The sequence below is a fragment of the Bidens hawaiensis genome, unplaced genomic scaffold (genome assembly GCF_021521415.1).
Source record: "Bidens hawaiensis isolate Kalapana, Puna unplaced genomic scaffold, B.hawaiensis_p1.1 tig00019556_1, whole genome shotgun sequence".
NCBI lineage: Eukaryota > Viridiplantae > Streptophyta > Magnoliopsida > Asterales > Asteraceae > Bidens > Bidens hawaiensis.
Window position 1 is genome coordinate 9,414 of NW_027492969.1, and position 23,671 is coordinate 33,084.

At 35.1% G+C, this 23,671-nt stretch overlaps 1 protein-coding gene across 1 annotated transcript; it reads left to right on the forward strand.

Annotated features, from left to right (window-relative positions):
• Positions 1–2,436: 2,436 nt before the first annotated feature.
• LOC143558545 (DNA (cytosine-5)-methyltransferase 1B-like) lies at positions 2,437–11,862 on the forward strand. The gene is made up of 12 exons (XM_077047368.1): positions 2,437–2,659; positions 4,129–5,605; positions 6,224–7,721; positions 7,808–7,972; positions 8,184–8,385; positions 8,477–8,588; positions 8,665–8,812; positions 9,332–9,529; positions 9,625–9,903; positions 10,577–10,738; positions 10,816–11,034; positions 11,512–11,862. The coding sequence occupies exons 1-12, from the start codon at positions 2,590–2,592 to the stop codon at positions 11,656–11,658; spliced, it is 4,677 nt and encodes a 1,558-aa protein (XP_076903483.1). The 5' UTR covers positions 2,437–2,589; the 3' UTR covers positions 11,659–11,862.
• The last annotated feature ends 11,809 nt before the right edge of the window (positions 11,863–23,671 follow it).

Consider the following 23,671-nt stretch of genomic DNA (forward strand, 5'->3'; position numbering starts at 1 on the left):
ACTTATGCGCCTTATTACAGTCAGTCGTGCACAACTAAGGGGGGATTTCGATGAACTTCGAACGTAACAAAATCCAGGTGAGTTTCTAGCCACATTTCCTTGTTATGTTTTCAAGGCTATATGCATACTCGATGTGATAGTTAATACACTTACCTTAGGTGGTAAGTGTTTGAAATGTGATTGTTTTATGAATGATGCATGACTGATATAGAAAGGATTAAACGCATGCATGAAAGTATATAAATATAAATATAAGGAAGATAATGTAAGGTTGTATGGTTGTATGCTTAAATGGTTGCAGACCCTATTAATATCGGCGAAGGTTAAAAGGGTTGCAGACCCTAGTAATATCTGCGAAGTTTAAAGGGTTGCAGACCCTAATAATATATGCGAAGGTTAAAGGGTTGCAGACCCTAATAATATTTGCGAAGGTTAAAGGGTTGCAGACCCTAATAATATTTGCGAAGGTTTCAGGGTTGTAGACCCTAATAATATCTGCAGAGGTTATAGGGCGAAATGCTCTTTAAAACGTATAGATAGTTATGTATGTAATGTACATGCTAGAAGAATGAAAGTATCCAAGAAAGAAAGAAAGTATGTGTGCATATCAAGGTTGAAGACTAACATCTATTTTAGTCAAATTTTATTGTTTATTTTTGCTTTAAAGACAATGTTATTATACTCAGTGGTGAACCCGATATTTTTTATTCCAATGGGGTCCTCATTTTCCGGTGTTTTGATTTTTCACAACTTAACGTTAAATTTTTGGGTCGGTCATTATTCGGATCGGGTCGGGATGATGAAAACATAATAAAATACAATATATAATCATTACTCATTCAAGTTTTAAAAACTAGGTCACAAATTCCAACTTAGCCCTAAAATTCTTGTTTTAAGAAACTAGGTCACAAATTCTAAATTCAAATTCATAGCACCCAAATAAATACGTGGCACCATTTGAACAAGCATAAATATATTTTAAACTACAAATTTTTCTATTGATCATAAAGAAGAGAACGCCAATAAAAATATATAATAATGCAGGAACAAAATCCATATAATGAAGGAATAGTTAACTTGTCATGAGTTGCTATTACGCTCTATTGAACAAAAATGCATGAGTTGAACTAACTAATTTCATACAATGTTGTCCCTTCAAGTTTTTTTTTTCTCTCTATTGGTTATAACAAAAATGCATATAACTAGAACAATTAACTTGTCGTGAGTTGCTTTTACGCTCTATTGAACAAAAATGCATGAGTTGCTAGAAACTAGAGTCAAACAATTATACGTTACTAAAGTATCCCAATAAAGCATAATCTAAGAAGCTAAAAAAATTAAATAGAAGCCGAATAAGTTCTATGAAGACAAGATACTAGAAACTTACTGAAGCAACAACCATATACTTTCATTTAATAAAATGACAAAAATAATTAGTCTTGAACCTCGAACATGTGGCATTTTAGCAATTAAACAAGGGAATTTACCAGTACACAAACATTGCTATTAATACTATGGTGCCCAACCAATTATTCTTATCGGGTATTGTAAAAGTTAATATACCGGATCTACTAAATTTATAATAAAGATTGCGGTTTGAGGACCCGACCCACTATATGTGGGTCCGCCCCTGATTATATTTCATTTAATGTTTGACTTTGTATTAGATTTTTCGGCTGTTGGTATGTCTTTTGTTCAAGTTTAATAACTATTTTAAATGCGTAAACCCAACATTTAAACACCTTATGTTCATGACATTTAATAAATGTTAGACGGTGGTAAGGAAAGAACTAAAAACCAAAAAATGGATGAGCATAAGTTTTTCAGAGTGTGTACACAAATATTAGAATGTTTAATGTAACTTTTTTGGCAGCTTTACGTAAGAGAACTTTATAAAACAAAACCTCATTAATGACCCCTAGTTTTGGTTCATTGTTTTATAATACTTATTTATTATATTTTTCTGATACCCTTCTTTTCTAAAATCTAATTCGGCATGTGATCTGATAAAACGACCAATTCAATATTCGATCCAGCTTATGAAAACATAGTACATGTACTAAGTCAACTTTATAATAATTAAAAAGTCAAACTCATCCTTCTAACTTTACTAAAACCACAATACTACCAAAACACGTCCTCGAAATGTCACCCTCTCCAAACGCTCAACAATAACATTCGTCTTCACACAGCCAAATGACGTTCCGGTAATTTCACACAACAATTTATTTCGTTAATAAAATAAATATCTTTATTATTATTATTATTATTCTACATAAGCATAATAATAGTAAAAGGTGTTGACTGTGAAAAGTCAAAATCAATCAAATAATAGTATAGTAGTAATATATATATCTAGGGTTCTGTTTTACCATATCCGGAAGCAGCAGTAATCAATGGCGGGAGCGGGAATTGATTCAACATTTTGGTGTTTTCCCGCCAAATAATATAATTGATTCCCTCCATTTCTTCTACCAAATCTGCTATTCTTATAGAACCTATTTATTTCAGCTCCCAATTTACTCTCTCTCAGTTCAATACAAATACAAATACAAATACAAATCTGGAATTGGTGTTGGTGTTATCGAAATGGGTACTGTGAGTTTGTTAGAATCTGAAGAAGGTGGTGGTGTTGGTGGTTCAGTGACATCATCAACAGGTCAGTCAGTCAGTCAGCCAGATCTTTGTTTACGCTCGTGTGTGTGTTTTGTTCTAGAGAGAGAAAGTGAGAATTAGGGTTTTTTTCTTTTCTTCATCGTTAAAATCGAAGCCATTTAAACTGCGGAGGAATTTGTTTTGAGATTTCAACACTATATTTCTCTTCTATAATTAGGGATCGGTTCTGCTTTTGATCGTATATATTTTTAAATTTGTTTCTTCTGGGGAGAGAGTGAGAATTAGGGGTTTTTTCTTTCATATAATATTCATCATCGTTGGTTCGTTTATCGATAGAATCTAAGCGAGTTTCGGAAGCGTAAAGCGATATAATCCTGATTCGGTATGATATCTGTTATTATCTGTTTACAAATTTGTGCAGATTCAACATGGGGATGTTGTTTTTTATCTGAACACTCTTTCTGAAATGTATTGTTATGTTTGATCAATGTGTTTACACATATAGCTCAAAATCTAGAAACTGTATATAATTGTGATACGAAATAGAGATTGTTTGTATCAAATGTGTGTTCTATATCTAGGTCAAAATTAGAGTCACAAAGAAATTATAAATGGTTTAGATGATAGGATGTCTTATACGTAAAATAAATGAGATGCATACCACGTTTGGTCGTTCGTAAATCAATGCCCTCCGCACGTGAAGCTTTTCTTTTAATCCTCATGTTTTTTAAAACGAAGTGTTGCATTAGGATTTTACTGTTTTTTTGTAATGTGTATCTCTAACACAGGGTGGTAGGGGCAATTTGTATTATGATATTTTTCACTTGTATATGTAAAGTATATGCTTTTTGTAGATAATTTGAGCTCTTAAATTTGTGTGTTAGGAATTCAATCATCTTGTACGGTCCATCGACTCGCTAAAAATTGTGAACCGTTTATATTACTTACCTTTTCTGAGTAGAAGCTTCGAATGATGAAAGATATACGTCAATGCGATATCTTGCATCTTTTTAATTGCAGATGTACTTTATAGAAGTTACTTATGATTGCATTAACTTACAAATCTCTTAAATGTAAATCGTCGCGGATTTAAAGAAGGATTTGATGAGCTTTTTTTATTACTTGTGGCACGTGCGTTTATTTGGAATTTGTTTTAGCATTGATTCAATATAGTAGTATCTATTGCACGCATTTATATCTAGAGAACATAATGATTCGTATATACTAGATGTGTTTCTCGAAACATTTTCTCTACCTATTATCTGATAAATAGTTTGATTTAAATGATATCATATTAGTTTGATCAATTTGAGGGTTATATATCTTATGTTAATATGTCACATATTATTAAACGATACTTTTGGTTATATACTACATCAAACAATCAATGCGTCTAGATGTGCATGATTTAATTTATTTTGAAACAATTTGGGCATACATTCTACATGGATTGTTGTAATCTTGCATCAAAAGCATGAAAACTAACTTTTGAAACTTATTATTTGATTACAGAAATGACGAAGAAAGGAAAACAAGTGAAGTCAACATCTGATGCTAAAACAACCACAACAAAACCGAAACAAAAACGAGGAAAACCAGACACTACTGAAACTGCTCCAGTTTCTAGAAAATTACCAAAACGGGCCGCTTCATGCACCAATTTTAAAACCAAGCCGGTCCGTTTGTCAGACAAAGATGAAACAATAGAAAACAAGAAAACCCAAGTTGTAGAAGAAGAAATAGCAGCCATAAGTTTAACACCGGGCCCAAATGACCCAAGGCCCAATAGACGATTAACCGATTTCATATTCCATGATGCTAATGGTAAACCCCAACCCGTTGAAATGCTGGAAGTTGATGATCTTTTCATCTCGGGCCTAATATTACCTTTTGAAAAGAACGAAAAAGAAAAAGAAAAAATGGGAGTTAAATGTGAAGGATTCGGGCGTATTGAAGACTGGGCAATCTCGGGTTATGAAGATGGGTCGCCCGTCATTTGGGTCTCGACTGAACTTGCTGATTACGATTGTGTGAAACCAGCTGGAAGTTATAAAAAGATATACGGTCTTTTTTACGAAAAAGCGCGTTCGTGCGTTGAAGTTTATAAGCGTTTGTCAAGGTCTACAGGTGGCGACCCGGATTTGAGTTTAGACGAGTTACTCGCATCACTTGTTCGGTCAATGAGGGGGAGTAAGAACTTCCCGCATGGGGTGTCGATTCGTGACTTAATCGTGTCGTGGGGTGTGTTTATTTACGAACAGCTTGTCGGGCTAGACAATGAACCGAACGGGACTGATAAACTGTTTGTCGAGTTACCTGTTCTTGCTGCCTTGAGAGATGAAAGCAATAAGAACAAAGAGTTTGCAGGGGTAAATATGTCTTCTCACACATCAACGAACGCGCCTTTGAAGATCAAGGATAGAGAAAAAGTTGATAATGAAGATGAAGACATGAAACTGGCTCGGGTTTTGCAGGAAAATGAAAACTGGCAATCGATGAAGCAGAATAAGAGGCAAAGACATGTTACTTCTTCATCAAGCAAGTTTTATATTCAAATAAATGAAGATGAAATAGCAAATGACTATCCTCTCCCTGCTTATTATAAGTCTAATGTTGAAGAAACTGATGAGTATTTACTCTTTGATGACTTTTTTGACTCGGTTGACCCGGACTATTTACCAAAAAGCAAGTTGCATAACTGGTCGCTTTATAACTGTGATTCGCGGTTGATTTCTTTGGAGCTTTTGCCTATGAAGTCGTGTGCAGACATTGATGTGACTGTGTTTGGATCGGGGATAATGACAGCTGATGATGGAAGTGGATTCTGTTTTGATGATGAATTTGGTACTGCTGCTGGTTCTGGTTCTGGTTCTGGTTCGGCTGCACAGAATGAAGACGGGATTCCTATTTACTTGAGTGCTATAAAGGAATGGAAAATTGAATTTGGTTCATCAATGGTTATTATTTCAATTCGAACTGATATGGCCTGGTGAGTTTTAGGTTTAAATTTTGTTTTGGATTTAACAAAAAAGTTGGGCTGAAACACTTACTAGGGTTCTGTAAAAAAAGCGACCTGGCTGGTTTTCACAGTGTTACGGTTTTGTTTCGTAATTTAGTGGTTTTAGACGATAATAAATATGTATATATGTATTTCTTTCATAAGTATAATTTTATATTAAATTTTTAAAAATGTTTTGTTCATGAATATAAAATACATACATGACTTTGAATTTTAAAATGTTGACTGTTGTTATAGGAAAAAGACAAACTGAACCAGCGGGTTGGTTGGATCGGCTGAATTGGCCGGTTTTCACAGTTTTACGGATATGTTTGGGTTGTTTACCGGTTTCAAATAATTTTGAAAAGCATAATTTTGTATTAAATGTTTTAAAAATGATGATTGTTCATGAAATATATGCAAGTATGTGCGTGTACATCATAATTTTATATTCTTGAAACAAAATAAGGTTTTAAATTATGTATGACTGTATGTTAAACGGCCGGTTCACAGGCAATAAGAGCTTGCAAACATGTTTCACACACTGTTTAGTTGTCAACCTTTTTTTTAAGTTTTATTAAATATTAAGTATACTTGTGTCTTATTCAGGTATAGACTTGGAAAGCCATCAAAGCAATATGGCCCATGGTACCAGACAGTTCTTAAAACAGCGAGGCTTGCTATTGCTATTATCACATTACTGAAAGAGCAAACACGTGCATCAAAATTATCGTTTCCTGAAGTCATAAAAAGACTATCAGAATTTGATAAAAATCACCCTGCTTACATATCTTCAAACCCAGTAAACGTAGAGAGATACGTAGTCGTTCATGGGCAAATTATTTTACAACAGTTTGCAGAATTTCCAGATGCTACAATCCGAAAATGTGCGTTTGTTTCCGGTCTTGAGAATAAAATGGTGGAAAGACATCACACCAAATGGACCGTTAAGAAAAAAGCCATCGAGACAAAGCAAGCAAACTTGAACCCCAGAGCAGCAATGGGGCCTGTTGTGTCTAAACGAAAGGCGATGCCTGCTACAACAACTCGGTTTATTAACCGAATTTGGGGTGAGTTTTACTCAAATTACTCACCTGAAGATGTAAAAGAGGGCGAATCTGTTAATATGAAGAAAGATGAGGAAGAAGATGAGTTGGAAGAAAACGAGCAGGAAGACGGTGAAGAACCCGAAGAAGAATCCATCACGGTTCCGGTACAGGAACCCGAGAAACCGCATTCTGCTCTAAAGGAAAAGAAACTGTCAGGGTCAAAAACCGACATCAATTGGGTCGGGAAAGCAGTTGGGAAGATAGGCAATGGTTACGCTCTTTATAAAGAGGCGGTTATCCGGGGTGAGGTGATTGGGTTAGGTAGTTCGGTTATGGTTGAAGATTCTGTTTATTACGTAGAATATTTGTTTGAAGATTCTGCTTCTAAAAAGTTTGTTCATGGACGGTTGATGTTAAAAGGTAGTGAAACTGTTCTTGGTAACGTAGCAAACGAGCGGGAACTGTTTTTAACCAATGATTGTGTGGATTTTGAGCTTGATGATGTCATCCAACCCTTGATTGTTCAAATTAGAACACTCGCGTGGGGCCACGAGCAGCGGAAATCTAATGCTAGTTTTGATAAAATGGATAGAGCAAAAGCCGAAGACAGGAAGAGTAAAGGTCTCCCTGTTGAATATTATTGTAAGAGTTTATACTTACCTCAAAAGGGTGCTTTCTTTTCTCTAAAAACCGACAAAATGGGGCTCGGAAACGGGTTTTGTTATTCTTGTGAGATCACGGAGAAAGAAAAGAAGAAAGAGGTTTTTGAGGTGAATGAATTAAAGACGAGTTTAACTTACATGGGTACTGAGTATCGTGTGGATGATTTTGTTTATGTTGGTCCACATCACTTTGAGTCCGATGAACGCGGTAATGAAACTCATAAAGGTGGGAGAAATGTCGGGCTTAAAGCATATATTGTTTGCCAGCTGATCCAAATAGAGTTCCCCAAGAATTTAAAACGGGTTGACCCCGAATCAGTTTCAGTCCAAGTTAGAAGATTTTACAGACCTGAGGATTTGTCTGCTGACAAAGCGTACCGGTCTGACATTCAAGAGGTAACATATAATAAAATAAAATACAACTTTTATGATACCATGTTTCTTGTTGCTTTGTTGATAGTAACCGTTAATTTTGTTTTCAGGTATATTACAGTGAAGAAACGAATAAGTTGTCGGTGTCAGCATTAGAAGGGAAGTGTGAAGTTAATAGGAAGGCGGATCTTTCTTCGCTAGACAGCACTTATATTGTCGATCATGTCTTCTTTTGTGAACGTCTCTTTGATCCAGATAAGGGATCTCTCAAGCAGGTATAAATAGGCTGGTCTAGTGGGTCTGGATAATTGGTCGAAACAAGTTGGGTTGACCTGACACAATTTTTTCCTAAATTCTTTTGAACTTTTTTATGAAGTAACTAGCATGCTATATATTATTGCAAATGTTTTAATTTAGATATAATATGTTTTTTGAATAAAGGTACCCTCTGTGTAGAGGTTTGACCAATTTGACTTTTTTCCGCAGCTACCAATTAACATAAAGCTTAGTTCTCCGAAAGAAAACATGGTTAACGAGGCTGCAGTTAGAAAAAGAAAAGGGAAGTCAAAAGAAGGAGAAAGTGACATTGAGATGACCGACATCAAGAGTGCTGCTGTAATAAATCGTTTATCAACATTAGATATTTTTGCTGGTTGTGGTGGCTTATCCGAGGGTTTGCAAAAAGCTGGTAATTACTTTTTGGCTACATAAAATATCAAAAGGTCATCTTATTTGCGCCTTTATTAAGTTGATTGTTAATTTATTTTGTGTACTTACAGGGGCATCAGTAACCAAATGGGCCATTGAATATGAAGAACCTGCTGGTGACGCATTTAGACTAAATCATCCTGATGCATTGGCGTTTGTGCATAATTGCAATGTCATACTAAGGTTCTAGAATTTTTGAAAAATAAATTGTGAATTGTTATTAGTTTTTTTGCATTTCTAATGATTGGTTGATATTCAGGGCCATTATGACAGCATGTGGGGACACTGATGACTGTATTTCAACTTCTGAGGCAGAAGAAATGGCTGCAAAACTCAAGGAAGACGAGATTAATAATCTACCTAGACCGGGACAAGTGGATTTCATCAATGGTGGCCCTCCATGCCAGGTACGATTTTCTAATGTAAATGCTTTAAATTTCCAGAAGTCATAATATTTATGTGTGCTAAACGGGTTGTATCTGCGGGTCGGTGAATCAGCCCATCATTTCACTTGAACTTGAAAATCGTGTCAGATATGTGAACACGATTTTTTATTTATTTTTGCATATTAATACTTTAAAATTACATATTTACTATAAACTAAAATGCAAATGTATATAGACCAGTTAGGTTTAAATTGTAAAGGTTGATGCCAATTTCTCTTTTAAATTTTAATTTTTGGCATAAAACTTTCAACCACTCTAGGTTTAACATAAAACACGTTTTTTAGTAAAATTAAAAATAAACGGGTCAAACCGAAGCCAACCTGTTTAGCTAAACTTGTTTGTGTGGTTTGACCCGAAATTGACCCAAACCTGTTTATACTAAACCCAAACCCGTGAATTTTGTGTTAGGTTTCTGTCGTGCACTTAGTTCGTACCCATAATAGAAATATATACAGAGGTTGACATATAAAATTTCTGCAGGGTTTTTCTGGGATGAACAGGTTCAACCAAAGCACATGGAGCAAGGTTCAATGTGAAATGATACTTGCATTTTTGTCATTTGCTGAGTATTTTCGTCCTAAGTATTTCCTGTTAGAAAATGTGAGGAACTTTGTTTCTTTTAACAAAGGACAAACATTTCGTTTAACTCTGGCTTCATTGCTAGAAATGGGCTATCAGGTACATGATTTTTCCCTAAAAAGTTCTATTAAAAAATTTGTTGCTAACTTTTTAAACGATTATATTTGTTACTAAACGTTTTTTACTAATTGTAGGTGAGGTTTGGAATACTAGAGGCTGGTGCTTTTGGTGTATCTCAATCACGCAAACGGGCTTTCATATGGGCTGCAGCTCCTGAAGAAACACTACCCGAGTGGCCCGAACCAATGCATGTATTTGCTAGCCCACAACTTAAGGTCACACTGAATGGCAACACACAATATGCTGCTGCTAGAAGTACTGCAAGTGGGGCCCCATTCCGTGCAATAACCGTTCGAGACACAATTGGTGACCTTCCTGAGGTTGGAAACGGTGCTTCTGCAACTACTATACAGGTACATCTTTTTGTTAGTATTATTATTATTATTATTGTTATTATTATTATTATTATTACTACTATAATAAAATATTGTTGATGGTAAATATAAAATTTTAAGAACTATAATGGGTGAATATGAAATTTTAAGGTTTTAGAGAATAAGTGTAAAACGGTCAGTTTTTTGTATTGTTTTAATGATTGGTAATTATGATACTTTAACTAGTTAAGGGCATATATATGATAATTCAAGTTTAGGTTAGGTGTATATGATATTTAACATGTTTATAAGTAGATAAGAAATTTTTAAGCTTTAGAGACAATGGTAAAATGGTCATTTGTTATGTTGTTTCAATGAAATAGGTAAAAATGATATTTTAACTAGCTTTTTAAGGGCATATCTGATATTGTAAGTTTGGGTTGGGTATATATGATATTTCACAAATTTATATAGGTAAATGTGTAATTTTAAAGTTTTAGAGGAATAATGATAAAATAGTTTTGTGTATTGTTTTAGTCGAATGAGTAAATATGATATTTTAAACAGTTTTTAATGCCATACATGGTATTTCAAGTTTGGGTTGAGTATATATGATATTTCACAAATGTAAAGGGTATATATGAAATTCTTCCCTTTTTTCTTTTATGTTTTGTGCTGTGGTAAAGTATCTTATTCATCTCATTTGTTACAGTACAAAACTGAGCCTATATCTTGGTTTCAAAAGAGAATCCGGGGTGATGAATCGGTTCTAACCGATCACATATCAAAAGAAATGAACGAGTTAAACGTGATTAGGTGTCAAAGAATCCCCAAACGCCCTGGCGCTGACTGGCGAGACCTCCCCGAGGAAAAGGTACATAATAAAAAAGTTAAAACTTGACTTCGGTAATTATGGTTCAGTGTTTGAAACAATATTTACTTTTCTTGCAGGTCAAGTTATCAACTGGTCAAATGGTTGACCTTATACCTTGGTGTTTACCAAACACAGCGAAAAGACATAACCAATGGAAGGGTTTGTTTGGAAGGCTTGATTGGGAAGGAAACTTTCCAACTTCTATCACTGACCCGCAGCCTATGGGTAAAGTTGGGATGTGCTTTCATCCTGATCAGGATCGGATTCTAACGGTTCGCGAATGTGCTCGGTCTCAGGTAAAGTTTGTACGTTTTTTGGGTAATGGGTCAAAGCGTGGCGAGTTATATTCATAATGAATTAAAAAATATAAAAACAAACAAAATAGTATATTGACAATGAGCATGCCAATTTGGGTTGTTAATCGAATCAATTTTTGGTTTATCTGAGTTAATGAACAGGTTATTTACATTCTGAAACTTTGAAGACGGATTTGAGTTGAATTTAAGGTCTGAATTCGGTTTGATTCGAATTAAAAACATAAGTATAATCAACTGTACAGCTTTACCATTATTACTGCGTTTTACTATAACAACTGTGCTGTTGTACCACTTTAATATCACAGTTAAGTTAAATTACACATGCACGTGTATGAAGCAAAGGGAAAAAAATGTGGTTGCATTCTTGTAAATAGCGTAGTTATGCTATACAGTGTAATAATAAATACGCTAGTTTAATGTGTTGTAGTCGGTACCGAATATTATTATGTGGTGCAGGGTTTCCCTGATGGGTATAAGTTTTCTGGTAACATTCAACATAAGCACAAGCAGATTGGAAACGCGGTCCCGCCTCCATTGGCATATGCATTGGGTAGGAAACTGAAGGAAGCAGTTGAAGCAAAATACAAACAGTTGGGAAAATAAACATGTTGTGCATGGTTGAATATATATACTAGCTAAACTAGTTGTTGAATTTCATGCTGAGTATGTTATTGTTGGTATTCGTTACATTTTTATAAGACGTTAAGTGCATATGAACATTTTTATTTTATTTTTGTTGTGCTTAGTTCATTGATGTTTCACCAAATTGAACTCACAAACATGACTAGAGGTGCACAAATCGGGTTTTTAATACCTGTTTTCGGGTATTAGCCGTACCTGGGTCGGGGTTTGATCTGGGTAATTGCTTAAAAAACCATATTTGGTGTCACAGTTTCAGGTAGAGTATGGAAAAACCTGGTTTTGGGTATGGAACCGCTTCCGGTTTTCGGGTTTGATCTGGGACTGGTACCATTTGGTACGATTTCATATACGGGTTTTGGTATTGAAATGCATACCATATTTATATCATATGGGTAGGGTTAGGTGAGGGTCCGGTAAAAAAAACCCCGGTCCTGGGTCTTTTGTGTACCTCTAAAAACGATTACCGTGATTATAGACGCTAAGAGTGGCCTTATATACATGTTTGAGATGATATGAAGTTCAAATGAACAAAGCTTGTCATATTGTCTTTCTTGAAATAGTACAAGACCGGTTGAGTCCATTTGAACCAGCTAATTTAGTCGGACTCGATGGTTGAGTAATTTTATAATTGCATCATAACTCTATGCCATGATATATGATGCAATTACATAATTACTCTAATTGTATATATAATTACTTTACTTGATTTTCACAACTAACACGTTAGTTTCATTTGTATTTGATCTAGACCCACAAATACATATCAATTTTTTTTAAATAAGTTATATATACAACTGCATCTAAAGAATGACCTAAATGAAAGTCAAAAAGCCATTTTCTTTCCATACGATAACATTTTATGTTAGTCTCAACGTAAAATATCACTACCCGTTAAATAAATAACATATATTATAATTTATATAAAGGGACTTCTTTAAGGATTTAAATACCATGGTAGAGTTGAAATAAAAATGTTCGTAGGCCCTAACGAGTAACGAAATATACAATTTTTTTTTTTAAATTTGACCTTATAATCAGCCATTATTTCTATTATTTTTGTAACTGACTTTTACTTTTTACTTTTTAGCTTCTAATTTTAGTTTGGGCCAATAACTTAACTTTGATTAAATAAATTACAGATAAAAAACAATTTGACCCAGTAATTATAAGATGATTTGGATTAAATCATGTTTTATAAGATTTATATTTTTAATATATATATATATATATAGGGTAAGGATCCTAAGAGAAACTTTTGCAAATTGAGAAGTTTATGAACCATTTTGGACCACTAAAAATACATTTAAAAAAATATTTATAAAAATCATAAAATTAAAAATAATAAAATTTTTTAAAAAGTAAAAAAAACCAAAATATTTCATTCCGGTTTCATTAAAAAAATAAAAAAATAAAAAAAAACGTCGTATTATACACATATGTATAATTTTATATAATTTTTAATTAAGTAATATACACATATGTACAAAAAAACATGTAAATGTACATATATGTATATATTATACATATGTGTATAATTTAGTGTTGGGTCCATATTTGGTGGTTTGTACTTAGTTCTATGTTTGTTGTGTTGAGTATGTAATATGGGCTTGGGCTACGTATGTTAACCGAGATCCCTTGGGATCTCGGTGGGCTTTTGGTTGTTTGGGCCAGCTTGTTTTGGCTCCCTATATATAGAACATCTTGTATAGGGTTTTAGGTTCAGATTGAGAAAAGAAAAACACTTTGAGAGCCACCATCTAGAGAGCATAAGATTCTGTGTGAATCGGTTTATGTATTAGACGATTTATTGTTAATATAATTGTATGCATTGAAACCATATTACATAGTGTTCTTGTAACGATTCCGACGAAACCAGGTATACCCTAACCGGTAGACAATAGTTACGTTATATTTAATGTCGGGTACATGAATTACCATAGTAATTATACGAGAATACATGGTTCACTTTATTGATTGTACGTGAATATATAATTCATCGTATTGAACATGCGATTAATCGATCGATAGTTATTGAAACCCGAACGAATCGAGGGTTCAATTATAGACGATATCTATGGTATTCAGTGATGTTTACGAAGTATTAAAGCTTCGGGATAAGTGAATTAAAGCACAGAAAAAGAATTTCGATTTAATGGTACGTCGGTACGTTAAACGAAACCTTTAATACCAAACCAAGCAAGAGACGATCGATCAAGCCTAAAAAGATGCGCAATTATTAATAATATGATGTTTTAAGATAATAAATGTCATGGTTTAAGTTTTTAAAATTTTTAAATCGGTTTTAAATAAATTTCTTTTTTTTAAGCCGAAAACGACCATTTTAGCCTCGTTTTAAGTTAGATTAAACATTTAACCGAAAAACGAACTGAACCAGATTATCCAAAACATTATCCAGATTTCAGAAATCTAAATGAGTGGTTAGAAATGGAAAGGTGGGTCCCACCCCACCCCTCTCTTTGGTCCGATCGGAATAAGGGGATAAACCCCATTCCTTTATTATTTTTTTTCTAAACAACCATAACAACATTCTTCCTTCCTCTCCACAATATCATCTAAAAACCCGAGTTTGTAGAAAGAAAACCGAGGTAAAAATCGAGTTATTTACGTGTTCATCTTCGTTTCTTGAGTTTATTTGCAAGAAAATGAGGTTTCAAGTGAAAAAGGGTGAAAACCCGAGATGAAAACCGATTCTTGCATGATCAAGTGATGTATACGGGTTATACAAGGGATCTTGGTCCAAGAAAGGAGTTAAACGAACCAAAAACGAATTTTTACGGTTTAAACTTTAGTTTTGAAACAATAACCGAAACTATAGTGTAAGAGGCTTGATTGTGAGTGTAACTTGCTTGGTATTGTGGTATGTTGGTTGTAGGTTCTGTATTTAGTGGTAGATAAGGCGGAAAGACGAGTTTGTAGCTTGTAGTGGCGGAGATCAAAAGGTATATTCGGTTATGGATTTTTGGACAGATTGTGAAAGGTTTAAAGTTAGGTCATGAAATTTTACAGAAGTGTTAAATACATGAAAATATGAGTTCTGTGAAAATTTGGTAATTTTTGGACAAAGGATGAATATTTGGTGAATTTAATGGGTTTTGGCTAAAAATGGTGAAAAATACTTAAATATCTTGATAAATTCTGGAAAATTCCAGATAGGCTTTTTATAACATGCATAAGTCACACACAAAATTTTAGGTCAGTTAGAGAAGTCTAAGTAGGCTTTTCGGTTAAACGAGTTCTAGGGTTTTCTAGCTCGGTTCTAGTGAAAATGGCATGTAAAAAGAGATTTTGGTTCTGGAAATATTACAGGGGACTATGTGGATGGCAGGGGTCATCCAGGAAAAATTTGGGATTTTTCTAAGGTCGTTTGGTATTTACGACATATTTAGTGTTTAAATGGTGTTTAAAAATAGATAAATAAATTTTAAATATAAAAATTAATTCTGGAAATATTTTTATAAAATTCCCCACTGTCAAAAAGTGATTTGTGCAAAATTTCAAGATCCGAGACAAAACGGATAATTATTTGTGCTAAAAAGAAAATAAAAACAAACTTTTAAGGCTTAAAACGCGTAAACCGGTAAAGTTCGCCTAAACGAGCTAACCGGTGTATAAAAACCCTACAAATGAACTATTTTCATATAATTGAGTTAAACAAGTAAAAATAAATCATCCGAAAATAATTCGGATGATTTGAGTAATTTTATCCGACTTAACAGTTTCCGGTGCACTAAAGACGGAAACGGGTCCCGCGGCCAATCGGGGCGTCTAAACCGAGCTCTAATTTCACAACTTTAATTAAATTATCAGTCAACAACTAATTTCGGGTCGTGTGTGACCAAACTCATTTTTGAAACGTAAAAACGGATAACCGTGCTAGGCACGCAAAACGGGGAAAACAAACTAATAGTAATTTTGACTACTGAACTCTAAACGATATCACAATCTGAGTCCGGAGAAGTGTTTCTGGGTTAACATTGCCCCCAGAATGGGTACAGTACTGGGTTAACAGTGTCCCCAGATGTCCCTAGAAGTGTTTCTGGGTTAACATTGCCCCCGGAATGGGTACAGTACTGGGTTAACAGTGTCCCCAGATGTCCCTAGAAGTGTTTCTGGGTTAACATTGCCCCCGGAATAGGTACAGTACTGGGTTAACAGTGTCCCCAGATGTCCCTAGAAGTGTTTCTGGGTTAACATTGCCCTCGGAACGGGTACAGTTTGGGTTAACAGTGTCCCCAGATGTACCGGTTAACACGGTTAAAGTTATATTAATAGTGATTGTATAGTAACGATCGTAGGGATCATGTTACAGATTGGACGTGTTAACTGATAATGACTGTGTTACCTGCTTGCATGTGCTAAGGTGAGTTTCACGAGCCCCTTTTCTGAACTGTTTTTAAATATTTTCCCGGGGCGGAAAGCATGTTGCTATTAAAATGTTTAAGTACATACTGAACGCATGGATTTGCGTGTATTTATATATATTTTATTGTACGAGAATTGTACGGAAATGTACTAAGATGGTAATTGTCTGAGTTGCTAACATTGTAAGGCTCCGCAACACGAGTGATTAGCTAAAAGCCGGTAGAGTGTGAATAGTACTATTGGTCTGACAAACCCAACTGGTCCGGCATGGATTTGCTGATGTTTCCCAGCCAGTTGCACATGTCTATTTTGTTGTTATTTATTTTGCTATGTAATGTTAGACATAGCGGTTTGGGGCAGGTCCGTGGGCGGAGTATGCCACGGGGTTGTATGTGGATAGTCAGAGGTTTCACTTGTGGGCTCAGCATAATTACATCGATAATATATTACATTATGATATTGATTTATCATGGTTTACTCAAATTGTGAAACTCACCAACTATTCGTAGTTGACCCGTTTTCTCACATGCTTTTCAGGTACAAATAAGATGAAGTGATTGCTTACGTGCTAAGTGCTTGATGTGTGTAAGATTTGCGTGTGGGATGTTATGATACATTATATTAAATAGAATTATGTATCGTATTGTATGATGTGTGTATCACCTAAACGGTAATGAAAGATGAGATGATGTAATTTGAAGTATATTAATGTATTCAGTTTTCTTTATAAACAATGTGGTTGATATCAGAGGTGTCTGTTGCATCCCGTTTACGTTTCCGCTGCGGTTACGGGGTGTTACAGAACTTGGTATCAGAGCCATTGGTTATAAAGAATTAGGATGTATTTAAAAGATACCTAAAATATAACCAGTAGCTCAAGTATTATAGGATCTGAATATCAACTAATAATTTATAGTGACGAGATCTGGATGAACTTGGATGGACAAGTGAGTTATTATGGTCTGGAACATAATAACAGACTTGTCCGCACGAGGGAATTCAGGGGAAGTCACGGGGAACGTTAATAGGTAAAAATGGCAACATATGTGTAAAGTATATAATATTATTTATGCGTGCCAATGTGTGTATATATATATGTACATATCTTGTGGGTACATGTATTGAGAAATAGGTCCCGGATAAGGAACCGGGGGATGAAATAATAAAAGTACCGAGGATGCTGAAATTCCTAGAGCATCGGTTGATGATAAGTCTGACTTATCGGGCCATAGTTATGATAGTACCAAATTAGATCTCCCGTTTGACATTAACCCGAAATATCTAGTAACCGTCACTCCCAACCAAAATTGATAAATCCCTTACCCTACCAACACCGGTACCGTATATCTTAATAACCCCCTATGTTCACCCGAACCGCCGACCCTCACGTACGGACGGACCTGTACCTGAACCCATTCTTATTCCATTAAGGTAAAAAAAATAAAAATAATAATAATAATAATAATAAATTTGATAATAAATGAGCAGATAAAAATAATATATAGAAATATATATGTGTATTTCACACTTTCAAACATATGAGACATACCACCTCCAGATCGAGAATTACCGATTTTAGCGATCCTAGAACGCCTGAGGACATTGACTGAGCAAGTGATAGAGTTTCCCATAATAGTAATTGATAATATTTGAAGGCAACATGGGTTGCGCGATTACCTTGAACCTTGCAACTCCCTATGTTATCCTTACATCCGTTAGATGCCTATACCCATGTATACTCGAATAGAATGATTACCCATACACAAAGAGGTGTTGGAATCATTATAGCATAGTTGGTTGTTCGTTCGTAGGTGGTATACCGTGTATGCCGGATATACAAATAGACACGGATATTATGACTCCGTGGTACGTAATCGTTTGGTGCTCACGGTGAGCATGTATCGGTTATGCTGACATGCAGAAGGATATTGAAATCAAGCATGTTAAACATTAATCTTTGTTGAGGAAGATCTATATGTCAGTTGGTGACAAGGGTTATGAAACATATTTAAACATTAACCGACTTCAGGTTAAGTCCATATGTTATTATATTTGTGGGACATATATACTAGATACTGGTATGTGTAATATGTATGATAATATTTGGTGTGTATGTGTACCTGTTGTTATGATTGAGCTGGTAACGAGTTATACGGTGAGATTAGTATTGATTACTGCGTACGGGATGGGTACGGCAGAATGACATAAAAAGAGTAACTCCAATGATGGAGATTGATATGATTCAGTTGATTGCTCAAAGATAGCAGATGATGATACCGAATATCGTATCACAGATCACTGCTAGTGTTGATGCAAATGTGATCGCAGATTTATAAATCGAGCAATCACATGAATATGAATATTTCAATTCTTAGTGTTATTACTAAGAGTGATAATGTCCCACCGAATACTATTATGACTACAAGTATTAGTTATAAACTAAACATGAATAGTAGTCGTAATGAATTAGATCCGGTATAAAGGATATGTTTGTTGGTTGTGTTAAGGAAATTATTAATAGTTTACTGATGGTAAAGGGAGGAATAGATTAGCGAGTGGATAGAAAAGATCAAAATGGTTAAGGATATTGGTAAGAGTCTAGAACATTGTGTAGAGAAATATGCTACAGATATGTTGGTAGATTATGTTGTATCGTGATGGAACACGATGGTACAAAATTATAGTTAGAAAATTATTACTCAGACGATATGGTCAGAATTTAAAATTCTTGTGCTAGAGCACTTTTATTCGAGTAAATAAGTTCAGAAATTGGAAACTGAGCTATGGAAGATGGAAATGTTGTGTGCTGATCACTTAGAACACGCTAATCGTTTGAAGGAATTGTCATGTCTGGTAACATGGCTAATTACTCCTGAAACTAAGCGAAGTGAGCGCTATATTGGAGACTAACTCCATCGATAAGGAGTGTAGTCAATCCTGTAAAATGTACAACCTTTGGAAGGGTTGTGTCACAAGCCAGCATTGATATATTTGACTCTATGGGAAGCGGACTGGAAGGACGTTAGGCGAGACGTCGAGTGTTAAAGAAGAGAAATGATAAAGGTATAGTGCAAGATAGGCTTTTGAATAAGTAGGTATGTCTTACAACCCAGAATTATACTAAGACTAGTTCTGGTGTGACGCATATCAAAAGGCCACGACATGATCAAGATTAAAGTGATGTAAACGAAGACGAGATGAAGAACTACATTGGTATAATACCGAAATCCCTATGAATTTTGGTTAGGCTGGTCTGAAGTGAAATAAACAAGAACGAAGCTACAAACCAAGGGGGAGATTGTTGGGTCCATATTTGGTGGTTTGTACTTAGTTCTATGTTTGTTGTGTTGAGTATGTAATATGGGCTTGGGCTGCGTATGTTAACCGAGATCCCTTGGGATCTCGGTGGGCTTTTGGTTATTAGGGCCAGCTTGTTTTGGCTCCCTATATATAGAACATCTTGTATAGGGTTTTAGGTTCAGATTGAGAAAAGAAAAACACTTTGAGAGCCACCATCTAGAGAGCATAAGATTCTGTGTGAATCGGTTTATGTATTAGACGATTTATTGTTAATATAATCGTATGCATTGAAACCATATTACATAGTGTTCTTGTAACGATTCCGACGAAACCAGGTATACCCTACTCGGTAGACAATAGTTACGTTATATTTAATGTCGGGTACATGAATTACCATAGTAATTATACGAGAATACATGGTTCACTTTATTGATTGTACGTGAATATATAATTCATCGTATTGAACATGCGATTAATCGATCGATAGTTATTGAAACCCGAACGAATCGAGGGTTCAATTATAGACGATATCTATGGTATTTAGTGATGTTTACGAAGTATTAAAGCTTCGGGATAAGTGAATTAAAGCACAGAAAAAGAATTTCGATTTAATGGTACGTCGGTACGTTAAACGAAACCTTTAATACCAAACCAAGCAAGAGACGATCGATCAAGCCGAAAAAGATGCGCAATTATTAATAATATGATGTTTTAAGATAATAAATGTCATGGTTTAAGTTTTTAAAATTTTTAAATCGGTTTTAAGTAAATTTCTTTTTTTTAAGCCGAAAACGACCATTTTAGCCTCGTTTTAAGTTAGATTAAACATTTAACCGAAAAACGAACTGAACCAGATTATCCAAAACATTATCCAGATTTCAGAAATCTAAATGAGTGGCTAGAAATGGAAAGGTGGGTCCCACCCCACCCCTCTCTTTGGTCCGATCGGAATAAGGGGATAAACCCCATCCCTTTATTATTTTTTTTCTAAACAACCATAGCAACATTCTTCCTTCCTCTCCACAATATCATCTAAAAACCCGAGTTTGTAGCAAGGAAACCGAGGTAAAAATCGAGTTATTTACGTGTTCATCTTCGTTTCTTGAGTTTATTTGCAAGAAAATGAGGTTTCAAGTGAAAAAGGGTGAAAACCCGAGATGAAAACCGATTCTTGCATGATCAAGTGATGTATACGGGTTATACAAGGGATCTTGGTCCAAGAAAGGAGTTAAACGAACCAAAAACGAATTTTTACGGTTTAAACTTTAGTTTTGAAACAATAACCGAAACTATAGTGTAAGAGGCTTGATTGTGAGTGTAACTTGCTTGGTATTGTGGTATGTTGGTTGTAGGTTCTGTATTTAGTGGTAGATAAGGCGGAAAGACGAGTTTGTAGCTTGTAGTGGCGGAGATCAAAAGGTATATTCGGTTATGGATTTTTGGACAGATTGTGAAAGGTTTAAAGTTAGGTCATGAAATTTTACAGAAGTGTTAAATACATGAAAATATGAGTTCTGTGAAAATTTGGTAATTTTTGGACAAATGATGAATATTTGGTGAATTTAATGGGTTTTGGCTAAAAATGGTGAAAAATACTTAAATATCTTGATAAATTCTGGAAAATTCCAGATAGGCTTTTTATAACATGCATAAGTCACACACAAAATTTTAGGTCAGTTGGAGAAGTCTAAGTAGGCTTTTCGGTTAAACGAGTTCTAGGGTTTTCTAGCTCGGTTCTAGTGAAAATGGCATGTAAAAAGAGATTTTGGTTCTGGAAATATTACAGGGGACTATGTGGATGGCAGGGGTCATCCAGGAAAAATTTGGGATTTTTCTAAGGTCGTTTGGTATTTACGACATATTTAGTGTTTAAATGGTGTTTAAAAATAGATAAATAAATTTTAAATATAAAAATTAATTCTGGAAATATTTTTATAAAATTCCCCACTGTCAAAAAGTGATTTGTGCAAAATTTCAAGATCCGAGACAAAACGGATAATTATTTGTGCTAAAACGAAAATAAAAACAAACTTTTAAGGTTTAAAACGCGTAAACCGGTAAAGTTCGCCTAAACGAGCTGACCGGTGTATAAAAACCCTAAAAATGAACTATTTTCATATAATTGAGTTAAACAAGTAAAAATAAATCATCCGAAAATAATTCGGATGATTTGAGTAATTTTATCCGACTTAACAGTTTCCGGTGCACTAAAGACGGAAACGGGCCCCGCGGCCAATTGGGGCGTCTAAACCGAGCTCTAATTTCACAACTTTAATTAAATTATCAGTCAACAACTATTTTTAGGTCGTGTGTGACCAAACTCATTTTTGAAACGTAAAAACGGATAACCGTGCTAGGCACGCAAAACGGGGAAAACAAACTAATAGTAATTTTGACTACTGAACTCTAAACGATATCACAATCTGAGTCTGGAGAAGTGTTTCTGGGTTAACATTGCCCCCGGAATGGGTAGAGTACTGGGTTAACAGTGTTCCCAGATGTCCCTAGAAGTGTTTCTGGGTTAACATTGCCCCCGGAATGGGTACAGTACTGGGTTAACAGTGTCCCCAGATGTCCCTAGAATTGTTTCTGGGTTAACATTGCCCCCGGAACGGGTACAGTACTGGGTTAACAGTGTCCCCAGATGTACCGGTTAACACGGTTAAAGTTATATTAATAGTGATTGTATAGTAACGATCGTAGGGATCATGTTACAGATTGGACGTGTTAACTGATAATGACTGTGTTACCTGCTTGCATGTGCTAAGGTGAGTTTCACGAGCCTATTTTCTGAACTGTTTTTAAATATTTTCCCGGGGCCGAAAGCATGTTGCTATTGAAATGTTTAAGTACTTACTGAACGCATGGATTTGCGTGTATTTATATATATTTTATTGTACGAGAATCGTACCGAAATGTACTAAGATGGTAATTGTTTGAGTTGCTAACATTGTAAGGCCCCGCAACACGAGTGATTAGCTAAAAGCCGGTAGAGTGTGAATAGTACTGTTGGTCTGACAAACCCAACTGGTCCGGCATGGATTTGCTGATGTTTCCCAGCCAGTTGCACATGTCTATTTTGTTGTTATTTATTTTGCTATGTAATGTTAGACATAGCGGTTTGGGGCAGGTCCGTGGGCGAAGTATGCCACAGGGTTGTATGTGGATAGTCAGAGGTTTCACTTGTGGGCTCAGCATAATTACATCGATAATATATTACATTATGATATTGATTTATCATGGTTTACTCAAATTGTAAAACTCACCAACTATTCGTAGTTGACCCGTTTTCTCACATGCTTTTCAGGTACAATTAAGATGAAGTGATTGCTTACGTGCCAAGTGCTTGATGTGTGTAAGATTTGCGTGTGGGATGTTATGATACATTATATTAAATAGAATTATGTATCGTATTGTATGATGTGTGTATCACCTAGACGGTAATGAAAGATGAGATAATGTAATTTGAAGTATATTAATGTATTCAGTTTTCTTTATAAACAATGTGGTTGATATCAGAGGTGTCTGTTGCATCCCGTTTACGTTTCCGCTGCGGTTACGGGGTGTTACAGAACTTGGTTTATATTGTTCTTGAATCACCACGTTAACTAGATTCTGCATATTTGACGTGTTTGGTTGATATCATATTGTAGTGATCCAGGTTTGGGACTTAAAATTGGTATCAGAGCCTTTGACGAATTCAGGCTCGTTAGTGTGATATCAACGGATTCAAGATATTAAGGTTTGGTGGTGTTGGTGATTTTTCCGGCGAGTAGTTGATCAGAGAAGAAGACTGAACTATTTTTGGGTAAAGATTAGCTTTAATTTTGGATTTAAATTCAAATCCCAGAGATTTCGGGTATTATTCTGTTACAAAATTTACTTGGTTAAAGCTGTTTTTGGGAGTTCTCGGCTGTGGTCTCTAGTTTTCGGACATCAAACATAGTTCTCTGTCCAGTTTAAGAGATTTCGGCCAAAATCAAGTGATCTCGGTCAATATTTGAATGTTCTCGGCTGTATTTCCTAGTTTTCGGCCAAATCTTAGTGAATAACAAGGGTTCTCGGTTTAAGCTATTGGTTCTCGGCCAGAATAAGAGTTTTCGGTCAACTCTTGTGGTTCTCGGTCAACTTTGTTTGTTTTCGGTCATCTTGGGTTTTCGGTCAACCCCTGTTTTCGGCAAAAATTGAAGCTGATCAAATAATCATAGTTTTCGGTCAATTTCCAAGGTTCTCGGTCAAGATCAATTGTTCTCGGTCAAAGCCGTTCTCGGTCAAGAAGTATTGAAGCAAA